Source organism: Camellia sinensis, chromosome 8 (genome assembly GCF_055761805.1).
Source record: "Camellia sinensis isolate YWXY chromosome 8, ASM5576180v1, whole genome shotgun sequence".
NCBI lineage: Eukaryota > Viridiplantae > Streptophyta > Magnoliopsida > Ericales > Theaceae > Camellia > Camellia sinensis.
The window spans coordinates 199866794-199892505 of NC_138968.1; the positions used below are offsets into that span (position 1 = coordinate 199866794).

The following is a 25712-nucleotide window of genomic DNA, read 5'->3' on the forward strand; positions in this document are numbered from 1 at the left end:
GTATAAATGTTGTATCCAACCTCCAATTGAGATCTATCTTTCTTTTTAGCACTTTGGTACTTTGCTTGCATGTGTCTGCTTTTTTTTAAGCACTTTAATGCTGCAGTTTGTTTTTTAAAGCTCGGTTGCGTTTCACTTGCACTTCGGTGATAACTCCACTTTCAAACGATCTACACACATAGTAACACTAAAAAAAATTATAAAATCCTAAACTAAAAATTAAAATAAGAATATAACTTTAAATTAATTAATTTCGCCAGAAGTCTTCGACAACGGCGCCAAAATTTGATGGGTCGTTTCACACACCAAAATTAAACACTAAACTATACCAAATTCTTTAGAATAATGGAAAGTCCAGGTATTGATCCACAGGGACAAACGGGAAATTAAACTAATTTAATTGTTAAATTCCTAAATTAATTTTGATAAAAAGATTAATTATTCATAACCTAATAATAATTAAATTAAACAAGCGAATAAACTAGCAATTATAAATAAAGATGAATTTACTGATTTGGGAAAAAATATAGGGTAATGAGTTCACCACTAATTACATAAGGTTTCAATTTGAAATCAATTATGCTACAGTTCGAACGAAATAATACTTCGCAACTACAAGTTCGAAGCATTTATCAAGAAAATTATCACGTTCAATGTATAAGCACGAACCATCTCAAATAGTATGAATTGTTCACTTTAAATTAGGGTAGCGACACGACTCATCCTTCGTAGTAGGGTTCGTCTCATACCTTAAATATGAAATAATAGAAAACTATTGTATGAAAAACATTCAACAATCACAGAAAACCGAATACTCGAAGAAATAGTGAAATATATATATATGTATATATATGAAACTTCTAAAATACCATACGATTGTTCAAACATTTACATAATTAAAAACCAAAAAGAAAACCTAATTACATAGTTAGGGTTTCATCAAAACCCTATAAAAGAAGAGCCTAGTCACTCATGGAGGAGTGGGAAGAGGTGGAAGAGATGGAACCCTCCATGGAAATTTGCTTTGAAGATTGAGAATCATCTTTTTCAAAACCCTAGCCTCCTCTTTCTCCTTCAATTTTTCAGAACCCTATTACAACCTATTTTCTGTCTTTTTATACCTTTGCCATATTTCAAACAGGTTCAAAACAGCGGCACAGAATCTGAGGTGCGGCCACACGTACGGGAGTTAGGGCTGGGCAACAAACCCACCCGCCCTCACAAACCGCCCGACCCTACCCTACCCGCAGTGCTTTGGGCGGTTTCGATGTAGGTAGGGGGCGGGTGCGGGTCAAGAAATTCGCAAAAGATCGGGTTCGGGTCGAACCCGACCCGCCTGCAACCCGTATCTTTTTTTTTTTTTTTAAAGAAAAAATAACTAGTTATTATTATTATTTTTTGCATTTTGGATGGATGGAGATAACTAGTTATTATTTTTATTTTTACATTTTGGATGAAAGTAAAATTTATTATATGGGCACTTATATACATTATCATGATCTAATGATATTTAAATTAATATTACTAGTTTGACTTTTATTTATATATATATATAAAAAAAATCATTATATTCCATTAGTCTAGTAGACACAGTTAAATATAATATTTTGAATTGTCAGTCTATTATCACATTATTGCATATTAAAAACTAAATAGTGAAGATTAATTCACTATTAAAATTAGTGTTACTAGTTTGACTTTTAAGGGTTTGTTTTTGCATATTTAAATTAGTGTTACTAGTTTGACTTTTAAGGGTTTGTTTTTGCAAGCTAAGGAGGAAGATTAATTACTATCCTCAAGCATGGTTCCATATCATCTTATCTAACATGTGGACTATTTATTATGATCATGAATTGTATATCTTGTAATTTAATTTATAAATCTTCTAAAAAAAAAAAAAAAAAGTGTTTAGAAAGTAACAAAAAATGTCAAATTTGCTTAAGTTAAAAAAAAAAAAAAAAAAAAAAAAAAAAAAAAAAAAAACTAAACCGCAAACCGAACCGCACCCGCCCGCACAAACCGCGAACCGCATCGCGGGCGGTTGCGGGTCCATTTTTCCCCAACCGCATAAGTGCGGGTCGGGTCGATTTTGACCCGCACCCGGCCAAAACCGACCCACGAGCAGCCCTAACGGGAGTGGTCACCGCACGTGCGGGAAAAACCCCCCGCACGTGCGGGAAGCTAAAGCTCTGCTTGGCTGCGAGATAAAGGCCGCACGTGTGAATGAATTTTCTGCTCATTTTATGCTCCCATTGTGTACAAACCTGATTGACATTAAACAAGCATAAAATCTATAGTTTGTCAAGCAAGTAAAGTTAAAAGATCCTATTTAATGATCTCAATGTTGCACAATTCAGCCTTAATCAGTTGTTTTGTGAGAAAAAAAATTAAAATGATTATAATTTGAATATAACATTTTATTTTATTAACTTTTTAACATATTTTGTCTTTTAATAGACTAATTTAATCCCAATCATCTCGCCAAATGGAGACTAATTATGTTCTCACATGCCTCAAATATTTTCACTACACATTATTTTATAGTTTGAATATTAATTTTTAAAAAAAACATCAATTATTTCAATATTAACTTCAATTATATTCGTACACCACAAAATTCTCAATTCATACTTTTGCTTACTATTACGTTCTATTTAACTCTTATCATTGTACATTTCTAAACCATCTTAAATTGTTATCTATGAACTCATCTTCATTTGGTGATGCTACTGCTACTATTTTATAAATATATATTTATTTATAATTCTATATTTCTTAATCTTAACCGCTAGACATCCTTATCTCAACTACTCTAATTCTACGAAAGTGGTGTTTTTTAATTACCTAATATAATATCCATAAAATATTACTAACCTTCAAGATATTTTACAAAAAAATTCCTCTAATTTTGTTTGTATTTGTGAATTACACAACATGTCAAACATACCTCTCCACTTAAGCCAAGCCAATATATATTTGACTTGTATGAATCACTAGCCAGTGGAGGCACTTTATCAGAAAGTAAAAATAAATAAATAGTAACTAAAAACAAACAAACAAATACAGAAAACGCAAAACATAAGGATAATAAGAAATCAACCTCTCAACAGACTGTATACATCCTATTCGTGAACTTTTTCTGATACAGGACACCAACGTCCACGAAATTCAAAATGCCAATAACTACAACACTTTGAACTGATGTTACATAGTTACTGCTTTGCCATTTTTTCCACATAAAAATACATCCACAAATGAGAAAACCAGGCCAAGCCAATTCGCTTGAAAACATTTCACAGGGTTGCTTAGTGACCTCCTGTGTTCCGGTTCCATGACAAATAAGATGGATCTCCAAGTGGCCTGAGAGAGAGAGAGAGAGAGAGATAGAGAGAGAGAGAGAGAGAGCAAATTAGTTTGAAAATTGTCGATTTATTGGCAAGGATAAAAGGCACAATAAGATGCTTCTTACCATACTGGATTGAATTATAAATAATTGAACATAACATACACACATTGCAACATAGTAGAGCGTGATGCAAAGGGACAAGGCCCACAGGCATCCAGCCCTCACACACAGTAATGAGTTCACTCCCAATCAAAATGAAGTTTTTAAACTAAGCTCATCAAATTGTAAGCAGCCAATTGCTTACCAACAAAGTCCCTAAAGTGCAAATGCCACAACCCCAAAAAAAAACATAATAAAAAAAAAAAACATAAACAATAACAAAACTTGGTCACTGAAAAGGGGCACACAAAAAAAAAAAAAAAAAAAAAAAGTAAAGAAGAAGCTCACAATTATTGGAAGCTGCTCCTGGCTAACACTAAAGCATTGGGAGTTGAAATTCATTTCTTTGCCTCCCAACTTGAAAGACTTGTGTGTGAATACCACATTTCAATTTTACTGAGACAATGGGAAGCACAAATTTAGCATACAATGATGGCACTCAATTCATAGCCTGACCCGTACAAAATAATCAGCATCACAAGAACAGGCATCTACGGTATTAGTAGTAGTTTTAGTAGTAGTAGTAGTAGTAGTAGTAGTAGATATGGGTAAAAAGGATTCACCTTGGCTTAAATAGATATACAACAGTGAATGTCATTGCCAGAAAGAAGCAGAAGGCGCCAACGGTAAGGTAAGCAATGCCAAGAAAGTCATTCTTTCCACCAAGCCAGGTAGTGGTAGAGAGAACAAGCCTCTTCTTTCCATTGAAACTATAGGTGTTGTAATTGTTCTTCAATGTCACCTGAATAACGTCATTTTCCTCCAGATCCACCTCTATCTTCCCGTACAGCTTCCGAAACGTTGGAAGAGCTGCAGTTCTCATCCAAACAATGAGGTCCTCCTGGTCACTCAACTGTCACCACAAAAATAACGATGATAATAATAATAATTAGTAAATCAGATTGGGATTAGCCTCAACAATAGAAGCAGCTTTGAAATGCCTATGATGGCCATTACAACGGTTCTAATAACTCAATCCACATCCCCACAAAAAAAACAAAACCAAAACCAAAACAAAAACCAAAAAAGAGGAAAATATTAATGGCAAAATAGAAAAATAGAAAAAAGAAAAAAAGCACATGTAAATGCATTTATATTAGATAGGAATTATTAATAGGGTCAATTTAATAGTAAAAAAGAAGGGGATTAGGAACTTTTTAAGAACTTAGATTAGAATTTACAAATAATACTTAGTTTTGTAAATAAATAATATTACTCTTAAAATATGGATATGTTTGTGGTGAAAATGATGAAACTGTCAACAAGTTTTTATCTTTAACGAAAATCAAGGAGGAATTTAACACGCATAATTCTATTAATCAATAATTTTTGGATTTCCACAGATTATATTAGTTATTAGAGGGCTGACTGTAATCTGATGGCATGATACTTCTCAAGTGATTCCTAACAGCACATGTCATCATATGTTACTGGACATAAGTAGAACAGGACCATTTTAAAGGCAGGCACAATATCATATCCAAAACCATAGATCCAGTTCAGGTCTATTCCGACTGATTTCAAAAGTAAAGTTTACATTACGCATCACATACATTCACAATTTTTTGGTGAAAAGACATGGAAATTAACAATGAGTCTGAAGAAAAGTGGTGCATAAAATATTAGGCATACCTATAACAAGAAACATAAGAAGTTGGTTATGCAAGGTGAAAGGCAACTTTTTCTCGTCAACTTTAAAATAGTACATTTAGACTCCTCATCTATAAACATTTTAAAAAAATAAAGAATAAATAAAAAATACAAAATGCACCCCTTCTGGAATGAGTGAAATTGATGCAATTTTATAGTTGAGGAGGTCCAAATGTACAGTTTTGAAATTGAGGGGATAAAGTGATATTCAATGATAGTTGACGGAATGTTCATGGTTAAAGCCTTACTGGTATTGTCGAATCGAGATATCCACCCCCTTTAAGAGTTCCATTCTGGAAGTTTTTAGGGTAGACATCTTTTCCAAACTTGTGTTCTCTATCACTCTTCCATGAGATACCCTTCTTTTTTACTGCCAATTGCTGGTTGTTGTGGGAAAAGCTATAAGTATCATTGAACAAACTCCAAGCTATAAGGCCGCAAGGCACAATTGATGCGCCGTTAGCAGTATCTTCAGGTTTACATGTGCTTGTATCAGTCTCACTAGTCGCATATTTCAACTGCTGATCACTCCGGCTCTTCACATACCTGGAAAAGGGGATAGATCATTACATGACACCAAAGAATTTATCAATGATAAATTTCACTTCAGGTTCTTGGCAAAAAAACAAATATCTCAAGGCTTCATTTTGTTGTGGCAATACATAAAATAAAGAAGAGTTGATACTTATGGATAAACCAAAAAACCTAAAACTACAACAATGTTATGTGAATTAGCTAGTGTCTATAAAACATGGGAGAAATGCAGTACATACAACCACCTTTATCTGAGGCTAAGAAATTCATTTGGAAAACGAATTCTGGCAAAGAATGACATATAGATATAATAAGTTCCCTCCCCAGCAGCTTAAACCTTTAGAGTGGTTGGACAGGTATATGGTACAGATTGGGCATATGTTTTCAGGCTGAAGTCATGGAAAGGACTACAGAGGAGAGGGCCATCTAGAGTAGAGTGAGAGCCATCTCAATGGAGAAAAGTGCTACCCACTACTAGAGCCACAAGAGTGAAAGCTACCTACAATGAGAATTGAGACTTTCTCTCTCTACAATATGACCGTTGAAAGAGGAACTGGTTCCCATGGGAGATCAGCTGAAGAAACCGATCATCTCAATCAAAGCAAGAAGAAAATCAAGTGTATGACGGAGATAGAAGATGAAGTTATGGGGGAAAACACCATAAGACATGAAGAGACCAACATGGGTTGTGCCGAACCGAAGGAAAGAAATATTGTGGAGGATGACATGGTTGACATCAACAAAGAGGGAATCGCAACCACAGGAGAGGCTAACCATGAAAATGGGTTGATTTCGACTAAAAAAGGCAGCTCAATGAAGGAAAGCGCTGATGGTTCCAATTCTAGATCTTTTAAGCAAGCCCTCCTCTGATCCTGATTTAATGAAAACTCAAATGAAAAGAATTTTGAGATTTTTGAGAAGGATCCATGTAATTTCCTATCGGATGAGGAAGATGGAAGCAAGGAGGAGGTTGAAGAGAAGAAGATGGAAGAATCTGAGGACTTAACATGCCAAATCCCTAAAATCCGGGTGCCTGCCAGCCTTCTGAAGAAAGCTTGAAAACCTTGGGGAAAATGCCTCATTGTAAGATTGCTAGGCAGGACAATTGGTTATACTTTGTTTGTAAACAAGATAAAAAAGGTTTGGGAATTGCTGATTTCGAAACCTTAGATATTGGGCATGGATTCTTTATTGTAAAATTCGACATGATAGAAGATTATTCAAGGGTCTACACAGGGGGACCTTGGGTAGTGATGGATCATTATGTTACGGTTCGAAAATGGCAACATGATTTCAAACCGGATGAAGCGGAGGAGGATACCACAGCAATCTGGATGCAATTCCCAAACCTCCCAATCGAATACTACAACGAAAAGATCCTATTTCATATTGCTAAGGTTGGGGCGCCTTTGAAAGTGGATATTAACACTGCTATGGAGGCCAAAGGAAAGTATGCCCGGGTTTGCGTCGAAATGGACTTGAGAAAGCCAGCGATATCCCATTTTACAATATGTAAATATACATACACTCTGGAATATGAACATCATTCGTTTTGTTTCTCTTGTGGCAAGGTTGGTCATCGACGGGAAAAATGCAGCGAAAGGTGGCCTTCGGCGCCGGCAAGGATGAACCAGGATCTTACCGTTGGAGGTGAAGAAGCTCAAAATGGGCTGGGCCCATCAAGCAGTATAAAGAATAAAGAAAGAGATGACAAAGAAGGCCTAGATCAACCAAGTTATGGCCCATGGACCAAAGCTCCAAGCAGAAAAAGATGGCACAAGCCCAACAAAAACCAGAAAATGGATAATCAATTCCAGCACAATAGATTTGGAGCACTCTAGCAAGATCTTAGCCTGGTGGAAAATCAAGAGACCCAAAGTAGGCCTGAGACTGCCATGCGTGATACAAATGGAAAAGGGCCCAACTTCAAGTATAAAGAAAAGGCCCAAGCAACTAAAGGTATGAAAGCCCAAAATTTAGAAGGAAACAAAGCAAACAGGGCAATGGATAAGGAGGAAATCTAGAGAGGGAAACAAGTGAGCAATGACAAGCTACCATGTGATGAAACTGTCAGAGGCCTTGATGATAAGTCCAAAGATAGCACTCAGCAATTTAGCGCAAAGCATCTTACCATCTTCAACACTTCGGTTTCTAAACCAAATCCCAAATCCCAAATCTGAGAAAAGCTCTGTTGGTGATCATTTGAAGAAGAATAGCCCCAGAGTACCACCTAATAAAGATGGAGGATTGGAACAAAACTTTGCTTCAAAATGTAACTCAGGAAGACGATCAACTGAGCGTGAATCATTATCGCGTGTATTTGGATAGGGTTCTTCTGATGATGGAACCAAGGAAATAAGTGTGTCACCACAGACTTAGACTGGTGGATAGAAGAAGTGAAGGTGAAAATCAAACCATGGTGGCAGATCGATGCGCACATCGACCAACAAATCGTCACAGTAACTCCAATAAAGTCAATGGATGAGAGATAGAATGAGGTAAGGGATATATTGGGGGTCCCAAAAAACTCCTATTTACCTGATTTTCATCGTACGTCATCTATGGATATGCTTTTTTGGAATTGTAGAGGTGCGGGTAACAATACGTTCAAAAGAACTTTGAAAGAGTTGTTAAGGACTCATAAGCCAGAAATCTTAGTTCTTATGGAAACTAAGGTTGAGTTAAATTCCATGGGCATGTTTTTTAATAGAATGCGGTTTACAGCCTCAGCCCATGTTGACCCTATTGGAAGAAGTGGGGGGCATTTGGACGTTGTGGAACCCGTCTCAAGCTAATGTGCGAGTGTCGGAGGCAAATTCTTAGGTCATTATCGCAACCGTTTCAAGACAAAACTACCCCGATTGGTTACTTTCAGCTATTTATGCAAGTCCAAATGCAAGGAAACGAAAGGAACTGTGGCAGAATCTGGAAAACATAGTCCAACAGAACAATGATCCGTGGATTGTTGCGGGAGACTTCAACGACTATAGTTCTCAGGAGAAAAGGAGAGCAATTTCTGGAAATTCACTAATCAGCATTAACCAAAGCCAAAGGAGGTGCCAAAAATTCGTGGAAAGAATGCAACTTGATGGACCTAGGGTGTGTGGGTCCTAGATTGATTTGGACTAACAACAGACAGGGATGGGCAAATACTATGGTTCGCTTGGATAGAGCTATATGCAATACTGAATGGTGGGTTTTAAAAAGCGGCCGCAACCGTTACGTAACGCCGTTACGTAACGGTTTTGGCGGTTACTGCCACCCGTTACGGCCGCTTTTGCAGTGTGATTAAGATTCACAGGTGTGTCGGTCGTAGCGGCTGCCGTAGCGGTCGTAACGGTACTGTAACAGCCTGTTACGCACCATTACGTAACGGTTCCAAACTGTTTCTTTCGAAAAAACACAAAAAAAAAAGCTGAAAATAGGAGAAGAGGGATAGAGAGAAGAGCGAAGATAAAGAGAGAAAATAGAGGAGCAAGAGATAGAGAGAGAGAGGAGGGAAGATGAAGAATATGGTATTGATTTGTTGAAATTGTAAGACCTATGCTATTCTATTCAGATGCTATCACTAAACCATTTTATTTGTGTGTGTCTATCTATATATTGTTTGAAAATAATAATAATAATAATAAGCGTGGTCATTATCTATTTGGCTTGGTTAAAATATGTATATATATATATATATATTTAAGCTCTTATTTATTCTCTTACTTTTGTCATTGTTTATCTTATATATATAGTTAGTGATTGATTTTTTGTATAATATAAAGTCATTAATTATTAAAATAAAATGTAAAAAACTCAATTTATAGTGATTTAAAAATATGAAATATATTGGATCATATTTAAAAATTTATAAAAATTGATCAATATTTATTTTTAATCCAATAAATATGATCATGGAAAAAAAATATGTGTATCGGTAAGTTTTTTTCAAATTGTGTGAAAAATAAAAAAATTCACGGTTCCGGTTACCGCAACCGTTACACTACGGCCTTTACACCCCGCAACCGCAACCGCGTCACCGCCACCGTTACGGCGACCGCAACCGCTTTTCAGAACCTTGGGTGTACCCTTTTTTCCAATGGTTGTGTCCGCAACCTACCACGCACTTATTCCGACCAAGGTTCTAAAAAGCGGTTGCGGTCACCGTAACAGTGGCGGTGGCGCGGTTGTGGTTGTGGTTGTGGGGTGTAAAAGCCGTAGCGTAATGGTTGCGGTAACCGGAACCGTGAATTTTTTTATTTGTCACACAATTTGAAAAAAATTTACCGATACGCACATTTTTTTTCCATGATCATATTTATTGGGTTTTAAAATAAATATTGATCAATTTTTGTAAATTTTTAAGTATGATCCAATATATATCACATTTTTAAATCACTATAAACTGAGTTTTTCATATTTATTTTAATAATTAATGACTTTATATTATATAAAAAATCAATCACTAACTATTATATATAAGATAAACAATGACAAAAGTAAGAGAATAAATAAAAGACTAAATATATATATTTTTTAACCAAGCCAAATAGATAATGACCACACTTATTATTATTATTATTATTATTATTATTATTATTATTATTATTATTATTTTCAAAAAATATATAGATAGATGCACACGAACAAAATAGTTGAGTGATAGCAAGTAGATAGAATAGCATAGGTCTTACAACTTCAACAAATCAATAACATGTTCTTCATCTTCCCTCTTCTCTCTGTCTGTCTCTTGCTCCTCCATCTTCCCTCTTCATCTTTCCTCTTCTCTCTCTATCTCTTTTTCCCCATTTTTAACTTTTTTTTGTTGTTGTATTTTTTTCGAAAGAAGCAGTTTAGAACCATTACGTAACGGTGCGTAACAGGCCGTTACGGTCGTTACAGCATTGTTACAACCGCTATAGCAGCCGCTACGGCCGACACACCTGTGAGTCTCAATCACACTGCAAAAGCAGCCGTAACGGGTGGCGGTAATCACCACAACCATTACGTAACGGCGTTACGTAACGGTTACGGTTGCGGTCGCTTTTTAAAACCTTAATTACCACTGTACAATCTGCTATCTTGTGGAATGGTGAGACTCTGGAGGATTTCACTCTGGGGAAGGGCTTGAGGCAAGGAGACCCTTTGTCTCCTTATCTTTTTGTTCTTTGTATGGAACGTTTATCTAACATGATGTTCCATAAGGTTGCCACTAAAAATTGGAAAGGCATTTCAATTGGAAGAGGAGGCCCATGTATTACTCACTTGTTTGTTCTGATGATTTGCTTTTATTTTCTTCGGCGAACCCCACAAGTTGTGAGAATATCATGGAAACTCTTAATGAGTATAGTGATATTTCTGGCCTGAAAATTAATACTCACAAGTATAAAATGTTTGTCTCTCCGAATGTGAACTGTAGCTATGCCCAAAACCTCAGTTCCTTGTGTGGTATACCCTACTATTTCATGGATAACAGATATGGTGCAAATGATGCATGAAATTATTATATAATCAAAAATCAATAAATTAGTCAAAAATGACAAAGAACGGTGATGTATACCTGCGATGATTCTGGTAGAAGTTGTCAAGCTGATAATACACATAAATAGGTTGCTTCATACGCTTCGGTACCTGACATATTAAAAAAATTAAGATAAATTTATCAATTTCAAACTCCAAATATAAGTTTGTATTGCTATAAATAGAATCAGAAACCCGATATTCAAAATTTCAAATTATGTTATACAATAACAATGATGCTGATGCTGATAATGACTGACGACGTAGAAGTGTACCGTCAGTGTTCTGTTGCAGGTTTTATCATCCTGGCTTTGAATGTATTTGATCTTATCACTTCTTGAGGCTGGAGGTATGCATTCAGTTTCATACCGATCAACAATTTCAACCACCTAATGCAAAGAAAGAAAACTAATAGTCAATGACATAAGAAAGACGAGACAAAAGAAAATGCAAAGACTTTGGTCAGCCTTGAGCATACATCCCGGGAAGCAAACAAAGAGGCAACTCCAATGGGAATGAAGACAATGCTAACAAGCATGAATGCTGAAATCACCTGGACAGAAGAAAAGGATGAGGGCTCAGACATAGATACTTCCTATAATGTTGCTCATATAATCAGGTATACATCAGAAATTTGTAGAATAAATGAACGAAAAAAAAACACTCACCCATCTCGGTGTAAGAATCGGCTTGCAAGCTGGAAGTTCTTGTTGCGTAAACCTTGAATCTAAAGGAAAAAATTGAGTGGAAAGTATTTTTGGTCGTTAACATCTTATTATGTCAATATATATATATATATATATTATTTCTTGATGCTTCATGTACCATGATTGAAAAAGAAAGCCCCTGAACTAAATCAAGTCAAGCCAAGTCAATAACCTTCATCCCAATTACTTTGGTTTGCTTACATCCAGTTAATTCTATCTAAAGTCATATACTCAGTCAAGTCCAAGGTAATCATGTCCTTTTTATTGATGCAACCCATGTTTTTTTCTTTCCTTCCTCTATTTCTTCTACCATGCCGCACTCTCCTTGTAAGTGTGTTAATTGGTCTACGATGCATATGATCATATCATCTAAAGTGGCTTTCCCTCATTTTATCTTGAATTGGTGTCAATTTTCTAATCTATTCCATGTGAATTCATTTTGTTCATTTATTTATCTCTTCTAATCTCTTTCATTTTTTGAACTGCCCAACATTTTTTCTTAACTACCTAAGATTTAGTATCATAACCCAATGCAGGTCTTACAGCAGTCTTACCCTAACTAAAATCAAGCTTTATACCTGACGAAAATATTAGGGTTTGAGACAACTTGATAAGTATTAGTACAAGAAAAGATAGTATAACAAGTAAGTTTCAAGCACAAAAATGACTGAAACAGAAAACTGGACAGCAAGGTCACCCATCCCAGTAATTGTCTCACCCCAAGCCAATTATAATGGAGGAATTCTAATGGGATTTAACGCATTAATGTGGGCATGATTGGGCCCCATCAGCATGTATAGTTATAACAAAATTAAATAAGATGACTAGGAAACTGTTTGATGAATGGAGAAAAAAAAATCCAGTACCTACCTAGTACCTTTACAAGAACAAAAATAAAGTAGATTTCCAAAATTGCAACAATAGAACAACAATAAAGCTATTATGCAATGAAATTGAGAGAGAGAGAGAGAGAGAGAGAGAGAGAGAGTAATTGAGCATTGTTTAAGTTGCAACAATAGTGCCAAAAAATCAAATTGGATATATGACCAACAGATTAACTATAGAAGCGATATATTTGCTAAAATGATTACTAGACAAGAACAGATAGATGAGAAGGACAAAGATTGCGTTGTGCCTATAATTAGATAGTTTTCAATCACGGTAGGTATGCATCAAAGATCAACTGTGAGTCTTTTTTATCTATTTACCTTGATCATAGATGAATTAACTAGACACATTTGGGGTGGGAGATCCCACGGTGTATTGTTATTGTTGGCAGATGATATTGCGGGGTGGATAAAACTAATAGAGGAATTAACATTAAATTATACTATATAAATATTGCAGAACAAACTCATTAAGCTAGCCTGTGCTATGCATCAAGACATGAAAACAAACCAATTGCAAAACATATGACAGTAGTAGAAAAGAAAACCCATTCCTTCCAACTATTTGGTTATTAATTATCAGGATAATCGAGGATAGGATAGGATAGGATAGGTAGCCTCCCCAAACAAACAAACAAACAAACAAAAAAACCGAACTTCATATAGCTAGCTACACTACATCTGAGCACTAGTCGACTCAAATAGTATGGGGGGAAAAAAAAAATAAAGGGAGGGGGGAGAGAGACAAACATTTGGGTCGCTTGGAATTTCTTCTGGGTGCTGATGAGGAATCGGTCGATCCAACGACTCCGGAGGTCGAAGAAGTAGCGTTGGAATTCATCATACAATTCCCGAGAGAGAGACGAGGGAATGGGGTGGTTTCAGTTTAGGGGTTTCCTTGGTATAGCTATTCTCTATGCTTTGACTTTGGAAAGGTAAGAGAGAGAGAGAGAGAGAGAGACATGATATGGTGAGGAAAACAAAAAGAAGACCACATTACGTTTCTATCTCTCTGGACTGCCGGCCTCGGTTCCCACCCCCACCATCTCTATCACTCTCTCTACGTACCAGTACGAATACAAATACGAATGCGAATACGAATACAGATATAGATACAGATACAGAAGAATATAGTATTAATAGTGTGTGAGTAATTTTCTTACCACACTGCCCGGCTAGTAATCAGTTAGAGAACACCGGCAGAATAGATGGCTCCAGTAACCTGTACCAGAAAGAAAGGGCTCCGGCGGTGGCTCTTCCACCCGGGGCACTCCGACAATCAAGTCAGTATATCTCTCAAAGATAATCAAGTGCTAAACTCATAAACTTGAGTATAAAACTACGTACCTTAGACCCATGGGGTACCTCTCTTTTATAGTTAACTCAATCCAAGTCCTACTAGAAGCATGACTTCTATAAACTTCAATTTAGTGATTACTTAGGATTTCTCAAGAGATAAAGATAAACTCCCTAAGAGCTTTATCCTTATCTTGGCTAAGTCTCCTCTTTGTCCTAGGACTCTTGTCCTTTATCCGCTTATCTCGGATTCCGATATCTTCGGAGATAACCTCGGCAACTCCGAAATCACCTCGACGTAATTTCCATGACACGTGGTACCTCGGCCAAACACGTCGGCGTCGTCATGCCACGTGCTGGTACCCAAGAAATATGTCCCCACAACTGCCCCCTAGGTTCTATTGCCTCGGCATCCTCAGGTGATGGAACCTACATCGATATTTCTTTCTGCATAATGGCTCAAAAACTGTTTGGCCGAAATAATTTATTTTTAAGCCGATGTGCTCTCTTCGGGGAATAAGAATTCAAATGTACTCTATCACGCGCATGAGCTGTCATGCACATCTAACCGTTCATTTCACGTGCTTTGTCTTTATTGGCCCGTGTTTGTGACGCGCCTACAAGCTGTCTTTTATTCGCCTGCGCCGTCTGACGTATCCGGTGCTCTAGGCGCAATAAATGCCCTGTTTTGTCGCCGTTTTACGTTTTTTACAGAACTTTTCTTTCCCTCTTCCTTTCTCCACTTTTCGTATTCTGATTTCTTGCTTTTTCTCTCTCTAAAAGCTTCAGCATTCTTCGAATCTGCCATTGCTCTAAGCTCCAATTTCTGCGACCATCTTAATTCTTCCATCCCTGCGAAGCTTTTGCCACTGTTTCATCTGTCGTTTGATCTCGGTGAATTTTGCTCCGGCTTCACTTTATCTGGTAAGCAACTGGCCCCCCCCTTTAACCCCTTTTGTTCAGTTCTTGATTTAGTTCTGGAGTTTTCCGCTATTACTGTTCTTCTTAAGCTTTATTTGTGAATCATTCACCTGAATGCGTCTTATTGCATGATTTTTTCACATGCCATGAACACTTGCACTGTTTCACCACTGTCCTTGGCCCTTAACCCTTTGTATTCTTCGTGTTCTTGATAGCCTATCCCTGTTCTTGTCTCTGAAACTTCGCTTTTGTTCTCTGTTTTCTGTGTTTTTACCAGATCTGTGCCCTCGATCCTCATCTTTATAATTTTAGGTTTGGGATTCGTCTGTAGAACCTTCAATCTTTAGGAAAAACTGAAACAAACCTTACTTGCCCTTTCCCAGGTTTTGAAACCGAGGTTCTAGCAACCCTTTTGAAACACCTATTTTCTGAAACACAGCTTTCTGAACTTAGGCCGACGTTATGGATATGTGGAGACATCGAGTAAATTCCCCAACAAAACTTGAATACTTTAGGCAGGAGTTCTCCATCCCAGCCGATGTTCACCTTAGGCTTGCTAGGGATGGCGATTCCATCATGCCCACAGATCATACGATGCCCTTTCCTATTGTAGCCTTTACTGAATGTGGACTCCGGCTTCCACTCAATCCCCTCTTTCGCGAGGTTCTCCACTTCTATAGGTTAAACCCTATGCAACTTACCATCAATTCTTATCGAGTGATTAGTGATATCATAGCCTTGGCTAGGCAAGAGAACGTTAGGATCACCCTTGCCGATATCCAATTTTGTTATACCATGTGCCCCATTAACCTGAAGGAAAGAGGTTATGTCTACTACCTCAAGCCGAGGTCTACCGAGTTCAAAATTGTAGCCGACCTCCCGGATTCCAACAAGGGAGCCGGGGATGACTTTGTCATTGCTTCGGGAAATTGGGAATTTGGCCCAGACGAAGATGTTCACCTCTACCCTCTTCCTCGAACAGTTAAAGAAGGCAAGGGTAAGAGCCCAGTGCCAATACTTAGTTGTTTCTTTTCCAAGTTTTCTAAAACTCTGTCTGTTTCTAATGCTGGTTTTGTTTGTCTTGCAGATCTTCATCAGCCACCCAAAAACTTTCGTCAATCCTTCTTCCCTGGAAAAGACTTAAAGAAGCTTCTAGAACTTCCAATTCACAAGCACAAGGCTCCCCTGTTACTAAACTTTATTCCGACATACAAATCCACATTGCCCGACGTTCCAAAGAAAAAGAAGAAAAGCCTTTCTTCACCTACTGCTACAACTATAACCGCTTCTACATCCCGAATAGATCAAGAGTCCACATCTGACCCTATCAATCAACCATCCACTTCGGCCCCATTCTTGATCCCAATACCAGAAAGAAAACGTCGGCGACGCCTTGTCAAAACTGCCGAAATGGGTCATGCAAAGCCAATTCCGACTGATGCTGATGCTATACCATCCCAATCAATGCCCCCACCGAAGCCAAAAAGAATCAAGAAGGCCCAGCCTAAGGCCAAGGCTGTTGAGGCTGAAGATAGTTTGCCTATCTCAAAACTGGCTGAGAGTAAGAAGACTTCTTCTGCTCCTGCGAAAAGGTCTGCCGAGACCCAGCCCTCCGAGTCTACCCAATCAAAGAAGCCGAGGTCCTCCTCTGCAACGACTTTAAAATCCAAAGTGCCAAACGTCCCTTGGACGCCCGAGATTACCCTGGAGGACAAGCCGGTCATGGCTACTGATAGTGCCGACGACATTAATGTCGGCGTTGCCCTTAGTACAACTCTTCTTCTCCCAGGTGATCTGGAAAAGAATGCTGGAATGAGTGAGTATGAAAATTATGCTTTCATGCTTCAACACTGTGTTCAAGTAAGTGTCTTCACTTGGTGACCTGTCTTTTCTTTATTTGTTTATAAAACTTCTGTAATAACTTCTTGCTTTTGTGTTCTTTCAGGCTGTTCAGCATGCCCACTCCTTCTCCATGCAATCTTTTGAGAACAGGGAGAAGTTAACTGACTTGCAGAAGGAGTATTCTGCACTCCAGAAGATCAACAAGGGTCTTCAAGCAAAAATGAAGAAATTGAAAGACCAGGCCGAGGCTGCCACTAAAGCCCAAACTTTGGCCGAAGAAAAGGCCGAGGCTGCTGAAGCTGTAAAGAAAGTTGCCGAAGCGCAAAAAAATGAAGCCGAGGACAAGGCCACCCAAGCCGAGAAGGAGCTTCAGGAGGCCTTGGCCACCAAAAAGGCTGAAATCAAAGAAGCTGATGAAAAGGCTTATGCGCAGGGCATGGCCGACGTCACTGAGGAGTACAAGCTTCAAGTCAGGCAAGCATGCAACAGGGGATTTTCCCTTGGTTGGATGTCTCTGCTAAAAAGACTTGATCTCCCTGCAGACTCGTCTTTCCGTAATGCCGACGCTATTCCTCTCCCATTTCCTCCTCCAAGTCAGTCCGAAGATGAATCTGGTCTGAGCCTGAGGATGGAGATGATCAGGATGCTGAGGCCTTGATGAAGAAACCCAAGGGTGATGCTGGGGTCAAGTCTCCTTCTCAAATTGAGCCCATCCTGGACTTAACTTTAGTTGAAGAGGGTGATGAGGTCGGGGAGGCGCCTAGGGAAGCTGTTATAGGGGTATTATCGTCCGACCTCCTATTAGCTGAAAGAAGTCTTAACAAAACGATTGCAGAAATTGATGCCGAGCTGGCAGCAGAGAAAGCCGCTGAAGTAGTTCCACAGGAATCTGCCGAGGTTCAGACCCAAATTGCTTCTGAAGCAGAAGAATCATAACTTCCATGTTTTTTTGCACTTTTTTGTTTGTTTGGCAATATAGGTTTCTTTGTATGGCCGATGTGCCTTTTTCTGAACAATTTTTCTTATGGACGCCTCAATCTTTTAATGTCTTTTTTATTTGCTTCTGCATTTTGCTACCTTTGTGCAATCTCATCGGGGTTACATACCTCGGGTATAATAACATCAAACTTTATTTCGGCAAGATTCAGTCCTGAAAAACTTTTGAAAAAAATTACAACAAGTGTTTAACATATACAATTCAATGTTTACTGTAAGTTTCTTCTTAAGTTTCAACAAGTACGTAAACAGTAATTTCGGTCTAACCTACTTGTAAATTGCTGCAAATTTCAACAAGTGTTAATATATACTATAATGTTTTCTTCAGGTTATAACAATGATCTACTTGTAAATTGCTACGAATTTCAACGAGTGTTTAAACAATATACTAAGCTTTTACCTCAACCTGTAAATTGCTGCAAATTTCAACAGATGATCACACGTCGGCTTAACATTATCTTGTAAATTGCTATAAATTTCAACAAATGTTAAGTATCTTCTTTGGTTGGATCATCCTGTAGATTGCTATAAGTGTGCAAACTATAACCTCGTCTTTACTTTGTCTTGTAAATTGCTACAAATTTCAACAAGTGAAGAGAAATAGTAATCTTGGCTTAACTTCGACTTGTAAATTGCTACAAATTTCAACAAGTGAAGATAAGGAATCAGCTTGACTCCAACTTGTAAATTGCTACAAATTTCAACAAGTGAAGACAAGGAATCAGCTTAATTCCTACTTGTAAATTGCTACAAATTTCAACAAGTGAATTAAGGAATCAGCCTGACTTCAACTTGTAAATTGCTACAAATTTCAACAAGTGAAGACAAGGAATCAGCTTGACTCCAACTTGTAAATTGCTACAAATTTCAACAAGTAAAGACAAGGAATCAGCTTAATTCCAACTTGTAAATTGCTACAAATTTCAACAAGTGAATTAAGGAATTATCTCGGCTTAACTTCGGTTAAGCATCATCTCGGTCTAATTTTAGTTTTAAACATTATCTTGGTTTAACCTACTTGTAAATTGCTATAAATTTCAACAAGTGGTAAATGCATTCTTCTTCTTTCTGCCCCCAATGTGAACCTGAGTTCTACTTGGGTTCTCATTATTCATGTCTCCAGAAAACATCAGTTTGTAATTTTATCAGTCATATGTGTTTGAAAGAATTTTTGAAAAGACTTTATTGATGATATCGGCCAAAAAATGATGCACATCTAATGATAAAAAAATTTCAAATTACAAGTATTCCAAGGTCTGGGCAATGCTTTGCCCTCATTGTCCTCAAGCCGATAAGCTCCATTGCCTAATACTGAAGTAATTCTGTAGGGTCCTTCCCAGTTTGGGCCAAGTTTGCCCTCTCTGGGATCTTTTTTGTTGCCGACGACTTTTCTCAAGACTAGGTCGCCGACTTGAAAATCTCTTGGATTGACCTTTTTGTTGTAAGTTCTAGCAAGCTGCTGCTGGTATATTGCTAGCTGAATTGCAGCCTTTTCTCTTCGTTCTTCCAAGAGGTCCAGATCTCGGGCTAAGACTATGTCGTTAGTGCCATTCTCTACTCCCTGGGTTCTGATCCCTGAGATGTCGATCTCCAATGGGATGACAGCTTCTGTGTCATAGGCCATGGTCAAAGGGGGTTTCCCCTGTTGATCTTCTCGGCGTAGTTCGATATGCCCAAAGCACGTTGGGCAACTCGTCTACCCACTTTCCTTTTGCTGCCTGCAGTCTCTTCTTTATTTCATCCAAAATTACTTTGTTGGATGCTTCTGCTTGACCATTACTTTGGGGAAAGCTTGGTGTTGAAAAATAGTTCTTGATCTTGAATTTGGCACAAAAGTTCTTGATGAGTTTGCTATCAAACTGTGTTCCGTTGTCAGCAACGATTGCTCTTGGAATGCCAAATCTGGTGATGATGTTTCTCCATATAAAGTTCTTGCCGTCCACATCTCGGATTTTGGCAAGAGGTTCTGCCTCTATCCACTTTGTAAAGTAGTCTGTTGCTACCAGCAAGTATTTTCTTTGCCCAGTTGCCTGGGGAAGTTGCCCAACCAGATCCATGCCCCATTGGGCGAACAGCCAAGGGCTGGATACTGGGTTCAGGTCAGCAGCTGGCTGATGTATCAAAGGTGCAAACCTTTGGCATTGTTCACACTTCTTCACGTAGGCTTCAGCATCCTTTTGCATGTAGGGCTACCAATACCCCTAGGTAATGGCCCTGTGGGCTAATGATCTGCCCCCAGCGTGGCTTCCACAAATTCCTTCATGGATTTCATAGAGGAAATCTTTAACCTGCAAAGGGTGTACGCACCTTAAAAGGGGTTCAGTGAAGGATCTTCTGTAAAGATGTCCATCTTTTGTCAGACAGAATCTTGCAGATTTCAATCTGATTTTGTGTGCTTCCTTACGATCTTCTGGCAATTTTTCTTCTTTCAGGAATGCGATAATTGCATCCATCCAGCTTGGCCCCATGTCCACACACATTGCTTGCTGCTTTGTGCTCTCTGGTCCTATGCTCGGGCTCGACATGTAGTCGATCATAATTGTTCTTGTTTTTCCAGTCTGAATTGAACTTGCCAGGTAAGCTAACGCGTCGACGTGGGTGTTGTCATCTCGGCTAACCTGGAGTAGTCGGCAGTTCTGAAATAGAGTTGCTAATCTAATGACCTCTTTTGCATATGCCGACATCCTTCCGTCCCTTGCTGCGAATTCACCTGTTGACTGGTTAACAATAAGTTGTGAATCACAAAAAACTATTACCTTATCTACTTCTGCTGCTGCTGCCAGTTTTAGCCCTGCGATTAATGCTTCGTACTCCGCTTCATTGTTTGAGGCCTTGAACCCCAATTGGATGGACTGTTCTATTATTTCTCCATCAGGAGATATCAGCAGTACTCCTGCCCCTGCTCTTTGACGGTTTGAATTTCCATCGACGAAAAGTCTGAATGAATCGCCGATGTAGATGCTGTAGGGTCTGAGTTTTTCCTTCCTTTGTTCTTTTGCCTTTGGTTGGGCTTCTCCTTGCTTGCTGGGATGCTGTTCATCTCGGCTCAACGGAGCCCGATGTTCCATGGTTTCTAGGGTGAATTCTGCCACGAAGTCGGCCAAAACTTGGCCCTTTATTGCTGTTCTCGGCCTGAACTCCAGGTCATATTGGCCCAGGGCCACTACCCATCTTGCTATCCTTCCTGTTAAGTCTCCTTGTTGTAACAAGGACTTCAGTGGGTGCTCTGTTAGGACCAAAATCTTGTGTGCCTGAAAATAATGGTTCAACTTCTTTGAAGCCATTACTAAGGCCAACATTAATTTTTCTAGCGTCAGATACTTTGTTTCTGCACTGGCCAAGGTTTTATTTACATAATAAACCGCTTTTTGCTCCCCTTTTCTTCTCGGATGAGTACTGCACTTACTGCGTGTTCTGAAACTGCCAAGTACAAAAACAGTTCTTCCCCTGGTTCTGGATTAGAAAGAACCGGAGTTGTGGTCAAGTACTTCTTTAGGTCGGCTAGAGCAGTTTCGCATTCTTCTGTCCATAGAAAGTCTGTGGCTTTTTTCACCAAGTTGAAGAAAGGTCTGCATTTATCTGAGCTTCTGCTGATGAATCTGTTTAGGGCTGCGGCCCTTCCAGTAAGCATCTGAACCTGTTTCGCCGACGTCGGGCTCTGCAGCTCTAGGATGGCCTTGATTTGGTCTGGGCTGGCCTCTATGCCCTTTCTCGTTACCAGATATCCTAGAAACTTACCTGATCCAACTCCAAACGCACACTTTAATGCGTTAAGTCGGAGCCGGTATGTTTTGAGTATATCAAAAATCTCTTTTAGGTCGGCAAGATGTCCCTTAGATTCTTTGGTCTTCACGACCATGTCATCGATGTAGACTTCTACCGTTTTGCCAATTAGGTGCTTGAACATTTTTGTTACTAACCTTTGGTAAGTTGCTCCTGCGTTTTTCAGCCCAAAAGGCATTACCTTGTAACAGTACAAGCCTTTAGGGGTGATGAACGCAGTCTTCTCCTCGTCTAGAGGGTACATGGCAATCTGGTGGTATCCCCTGTATGCATCCAAAAAACTCATCCTTTCGTGCCCTGAAGTTGCATCTACTAACTGGTCAATCTTGGACAGAGGAAAGCTGTCTTTGGGGCAGGCTTTGTTGAGGCTGGTAAAGTCTACACAGACTCTCCATTTACCGTTCTTCTTTTTCACTACTAATGTGTTGGACAACCATGTCGGATAGTGAACTTCTCGGATGGCCCTGGCCTCCAGAAGTTTGTCTACTTCTTCTTCTACTGCTTCGACGTGCGTCAACGTCGGTCTTTTGGCTCGTTGAATCACAGGTTTGGCCGACCTGTCGACATTCAGTCTGTGGCAAGTGACCTCGGGGTCAATGCCAAGCATTTCATAAGGTGTCCAGGCGAACACTTCAATGTTGGCTCTCAAAAAATCTTCCAGTTCTTTTTCTTCTTCTTCGGCTAAACCTGAACCGAGAAGAAAGAAACGTTCTTCGTTGCCCTCCTGGACTAGGATTTTCTTTAGTGTCTCTTCACTCTTTTCGGTTGGCCCCTTGCTGACATCATCTAGGACCTCTATGTCCTCGTCTTCAATCTCTGCCTCTTTTGGCTCTCGAATGTTGCAAGTGGACTTTGTTGCTGCCATGGAGCAACTTTTCGCTTGCAGTTGATCTCCTCTGATTTCTTCAATTGCATGCTCTGTGGGGAACCGTAGTAGTTGATGTAATGTTGAGGGAACTGTCCCCATTGCATGCAACCATGGTCTTCCCAAGATGATGTTATATGGTAAGGGTGTGTCAATTACCATAAATTCTGTTTTGATCTTCTTGGTACCGGCTTGTACTTCCACGCTTGCTGCGCCCAGTGGCCATGTCGGCGTTCCATTGAAGCCGACCATAGGGTTGTTGGATTCTTCCAGGTCGTCAGGATGAAGGCCTAGCTCCTTATAACATCTGATATACATTATGTCACAAGAGCTGCCTTGATCTATCAGGATGCGTTTTACTTGGCATTCCCCAACCTGGAGGGATACTACCAAGGCATCATTATGCGGATGCTGGACCATCTCTAGGTCGGCTTCAGTGAAGGTTATCATTGGTCCTTGGCTTTCTTCAGGCCGAGGTCTTTTTTCCCCGATTTGGTAGACATGCTGTAAATGCCTTACCCTCTGGGTTTCTCCTCTGACTTCGTTCTCGTTGACCCTTGAGTGGATCACATTAACCACCCTTGGTCCTCCTGTCTGTGGTTGCCGTGCTAGAGGTGGTGGAGCTGCTGGTGCTTGAGGCAATCTTGCCTGTTCTTCTCTGGTCCTGGCCTCATCAACAAGGTCCCTCAGATGACCTTGCCTTACCAAGTCTTCTAAGTGTGCTTTTAGGGCTCTGCAACCCTGGGTTGGGTGCGCTTCTTCATTGTGGTAAGCACAACGCCTACCCATGTTTCTTCCCATGAATTCCCCTGGTGCTCTTGCTGGAGGTCTGAAATAGGGTTGGTTTCGTATTTGATCCAGGACTTTATGGATGGGGATTCGGAACACCGTTGTCACTGCCTGTTTGCCCTTCAATTCCGTTTCTTGTTTGGGTGGTCCGTTGTTACCTCGGCTTCGCTTCGACGAGCCGTTTGCTTTCTCCTGCTTTATCTCTTTGTTTCCCGATGTGTCTTCCTCGGCTCTGGCATATTTCTCAATTCTTGCCATGAGCTCTTCCATGCTTTTTAGCAGTGTTTTTGCCAAAGACTTCCGTAGTGGGCAGTCATCTTTCAGCCCGTTCTTGAAAGATACGACCGCCACTTCTTGGTTGTATCCGGGTATTCGATTGAACACCTCGTAGTATCTCTTTGCGTAGGCCCTAAGGCCTTCTTCCTTGGTGATTCTTAAAGCCATCAGGGCGTCGACCCTTAAGGGCTGTAGTTTGTTCGTCACAAACCTGGCTACAAACATCTCGGCCAGGCCTTCCCATGTCTTTACGCTTCCCTTTGGCAGCTTATGGAACCAATCGGATGCAATTTCCCCAAAGGATGAGGGAAATACTTTGCAGAGCAATGGCTCGTTCCCACTGTATAATGCCATTGAATTCAGGTATAGTCCAACATGAAAGTTGGGGTCTGACTTACCATCATAAATTGGAACCTCGGCATGCTGAATCTTTTTGGTGCTTCAAATTTATCCAATTCCACCGAAAATGGCGTTCTCGGCTTAACTTTAGAAGTCACCTCGGTTTCAACATTCTGTTGCCTCCTTTTGAAGTAGTCCCTCAAGTCTTCTTTACTCCTACCTGGAGCTCGGCTATCTCTGGACTTCAATCTTTTCGGCACACTACTTTCGGCCTCGTAGTGGGCCCGTTTCGATCTTTCTCTAGGGGTTGTGTCAAAGCAGAGCGCTTGCCCTGGAACATGCCGATGTTCTTTAGGCCCTGGATCCTTCATGCGATGTGCCCTTCGGGACTCTTCTTGCCTTGGTTCCTCTCGTCCGACTTCCCTGGAACGTCGGTGAGAGTGGCTTGCACTCTTGGTGTGCTGAGGGGCTTCGGGGATTGCTTTTCTTTCTCCCTTCTGGGTATTAATTGCTGGCATCGTTGTATCTTGCAGCGGGTATGGTGGCTGCATAACATTGTTTTGCATCATGAAGTTGACCACTGACTGTAGGTCTGCCAGCTTGTTCGCCAAGTCTTTTACTTCCTCATCCCTTCGTAAGCACCTATCCCTCCAGACCTGAAGGTCATCTTCGTTGTAGTACTTGCTTTGATTTGTCCTTTTTGTAGCGTCGCCCTCCTGGCCGACGTCTTTTTCTCCGTGGCCCTGGTCATGATTCTCTGTACTCTGGTTGTCTCCTTCAACGTCAAGGTCGATTGGTCTACCACTCCCAGCAGGAGTTTCGCCCCCAATGTTTTCCCCTTGTCCGTCACTGGCCATCTATTCTTCTAAGATTCCCACAGACGGCGCCAAATTGTGTGAGTAATTTTCTTACCACACTGCCCGCCTAGTAATCAGCTGGAGAACACCGGCAGAATAGATGGCTCCAGTAACCTGTAACAGAAAGAAAAGGCTCCGGCGGTGGCTCCTCCACTCGGGGGCACTCCGACGATCAAGTCAGTATATCTCTCAAAGATAATCAAGTGCTAAACTCACAAGCTTGAGTATAAAACTACGTACCTTAAACCCATGGGGGTGCCTCTCTTTTATAGTTAACTCAATCCAAGTCCTACTAGAAGCATGACTTCTATAGACTTCAATTTAGTGATTACTTAGGATTTCTCAAGAGATAAAGATAAACTCCCTAAGAGCTTTATCCTTATCTTGGCTAAGTCCCCTCTTTGTCCTAGGACTCTTGTCCCTTATCCGCTTATCTCGGATTCCGATATCTTCGGAGATAACCTCGGCAACTCCGAAATCACCTCGGCGTAATTTCCATGACACGTGGTACCTCGGCCAAACATGTCGGCGTCGTCATGCCACGTGCTGGTACCCAAGAAATATGTCCCCACAAATAGAATATAATAGTAGTAGTATCGGAAGGAGACAGACGAGCAGAAGCAGGCGTAGACGAGCGAGAAACAAAAGGCATGATTCAATACCAAACAAACTTTACTTACTTGGTACCGTTTGGTAACGTTAACATTTTTAGTTTATGTTTATAAAAATTTTAAGGGAATTTTTTTTTTTGAAGGTTTCTGGTATTAAGATTTTACAGTATAAATGATACTTAATATTTTTATAATGTCTAAGGTCTCTCAAGTTGGTCCAGAGAAAATTGGTCCAGAGAAATTTTGGATTTATCTCCAGAGAAATTTTAAATTTCTCTAACTTCGGAATGTGTTTTAACTAAATTTCTCTGACTTCATAATGTGTTTTAACCAAATTTCTCTGACTTCG

At 39.8% G+C, this 25712-nt stretch overlaps 1 protein-coding gene across 2 annotated transcripts; it reads right to left on the bottom strand.

Moving 5' to 3' along the window:
- Positions 1-3079: 3079 nt before the first annotated feature.
- On the bottom strand, positions 3080-13882 carry LOC114278006 (ALA-interacting subunit 3). Of its 2 annotated transcripts, XM_028219975.2 has the most exons (9): positions 13539-13878; positions 11863-11921; positions 11673-11747; positions 11470-11583; positions 11235-11305; positions 5404-5701; positions 4069-4358; positions 3794-3901; positions 3080-3360 (listed from the first exon to the last, which is right to left on the bottom strand). In XM_028219975.2, exons 1-8 carry the CDS (start codon positions 13630-13632, stop codon positions 3844-3846), a joined length of 1059 nt encoding a protein of 352 aa, XP_028075776.1. In that variant the 5' UTR covers positions 13633-13878; the 3' UTR covers positions 3080-3360; positions 3794-3843. The 2 variants fall into 2 exon arrangements, with proteins under 2 accessions (XP_028075776.1, XP_028075777.1); XM_028219976.2 differs by lacking the exon at positions 3794-3901 and having other exon boundaries at positions 13539-13882.
- Between the last annotated feature and the right edge of the window lie 11830 nt (positions 13883-25712).

Excerpts from the sequence above, each read along its gene's own strand:
- LOC114278006 (XM_028219975.2), bottom strand. The coding sequence starts at position 13,632 with ATGATGAATTCCAACGCTACTTCTTCGACCTCCGGAGTCGTTGGATCG. Across the intron at positions 11,748-11,862 it reads CGATTCTTACACCGAGATGG|GTGATTTCAGCATTCATGCT; the intron begins GTGAGTGTTTTT and ends TCTTCTGTCCAG. Across the intron at positions 4,359-5,403 it reads ATCTCGATTCGACAATACCA|TTGAGTGACCAGGAGGACCT; the intron begins GTAAGGCTTTAA and ends TTGTGGTGACAG.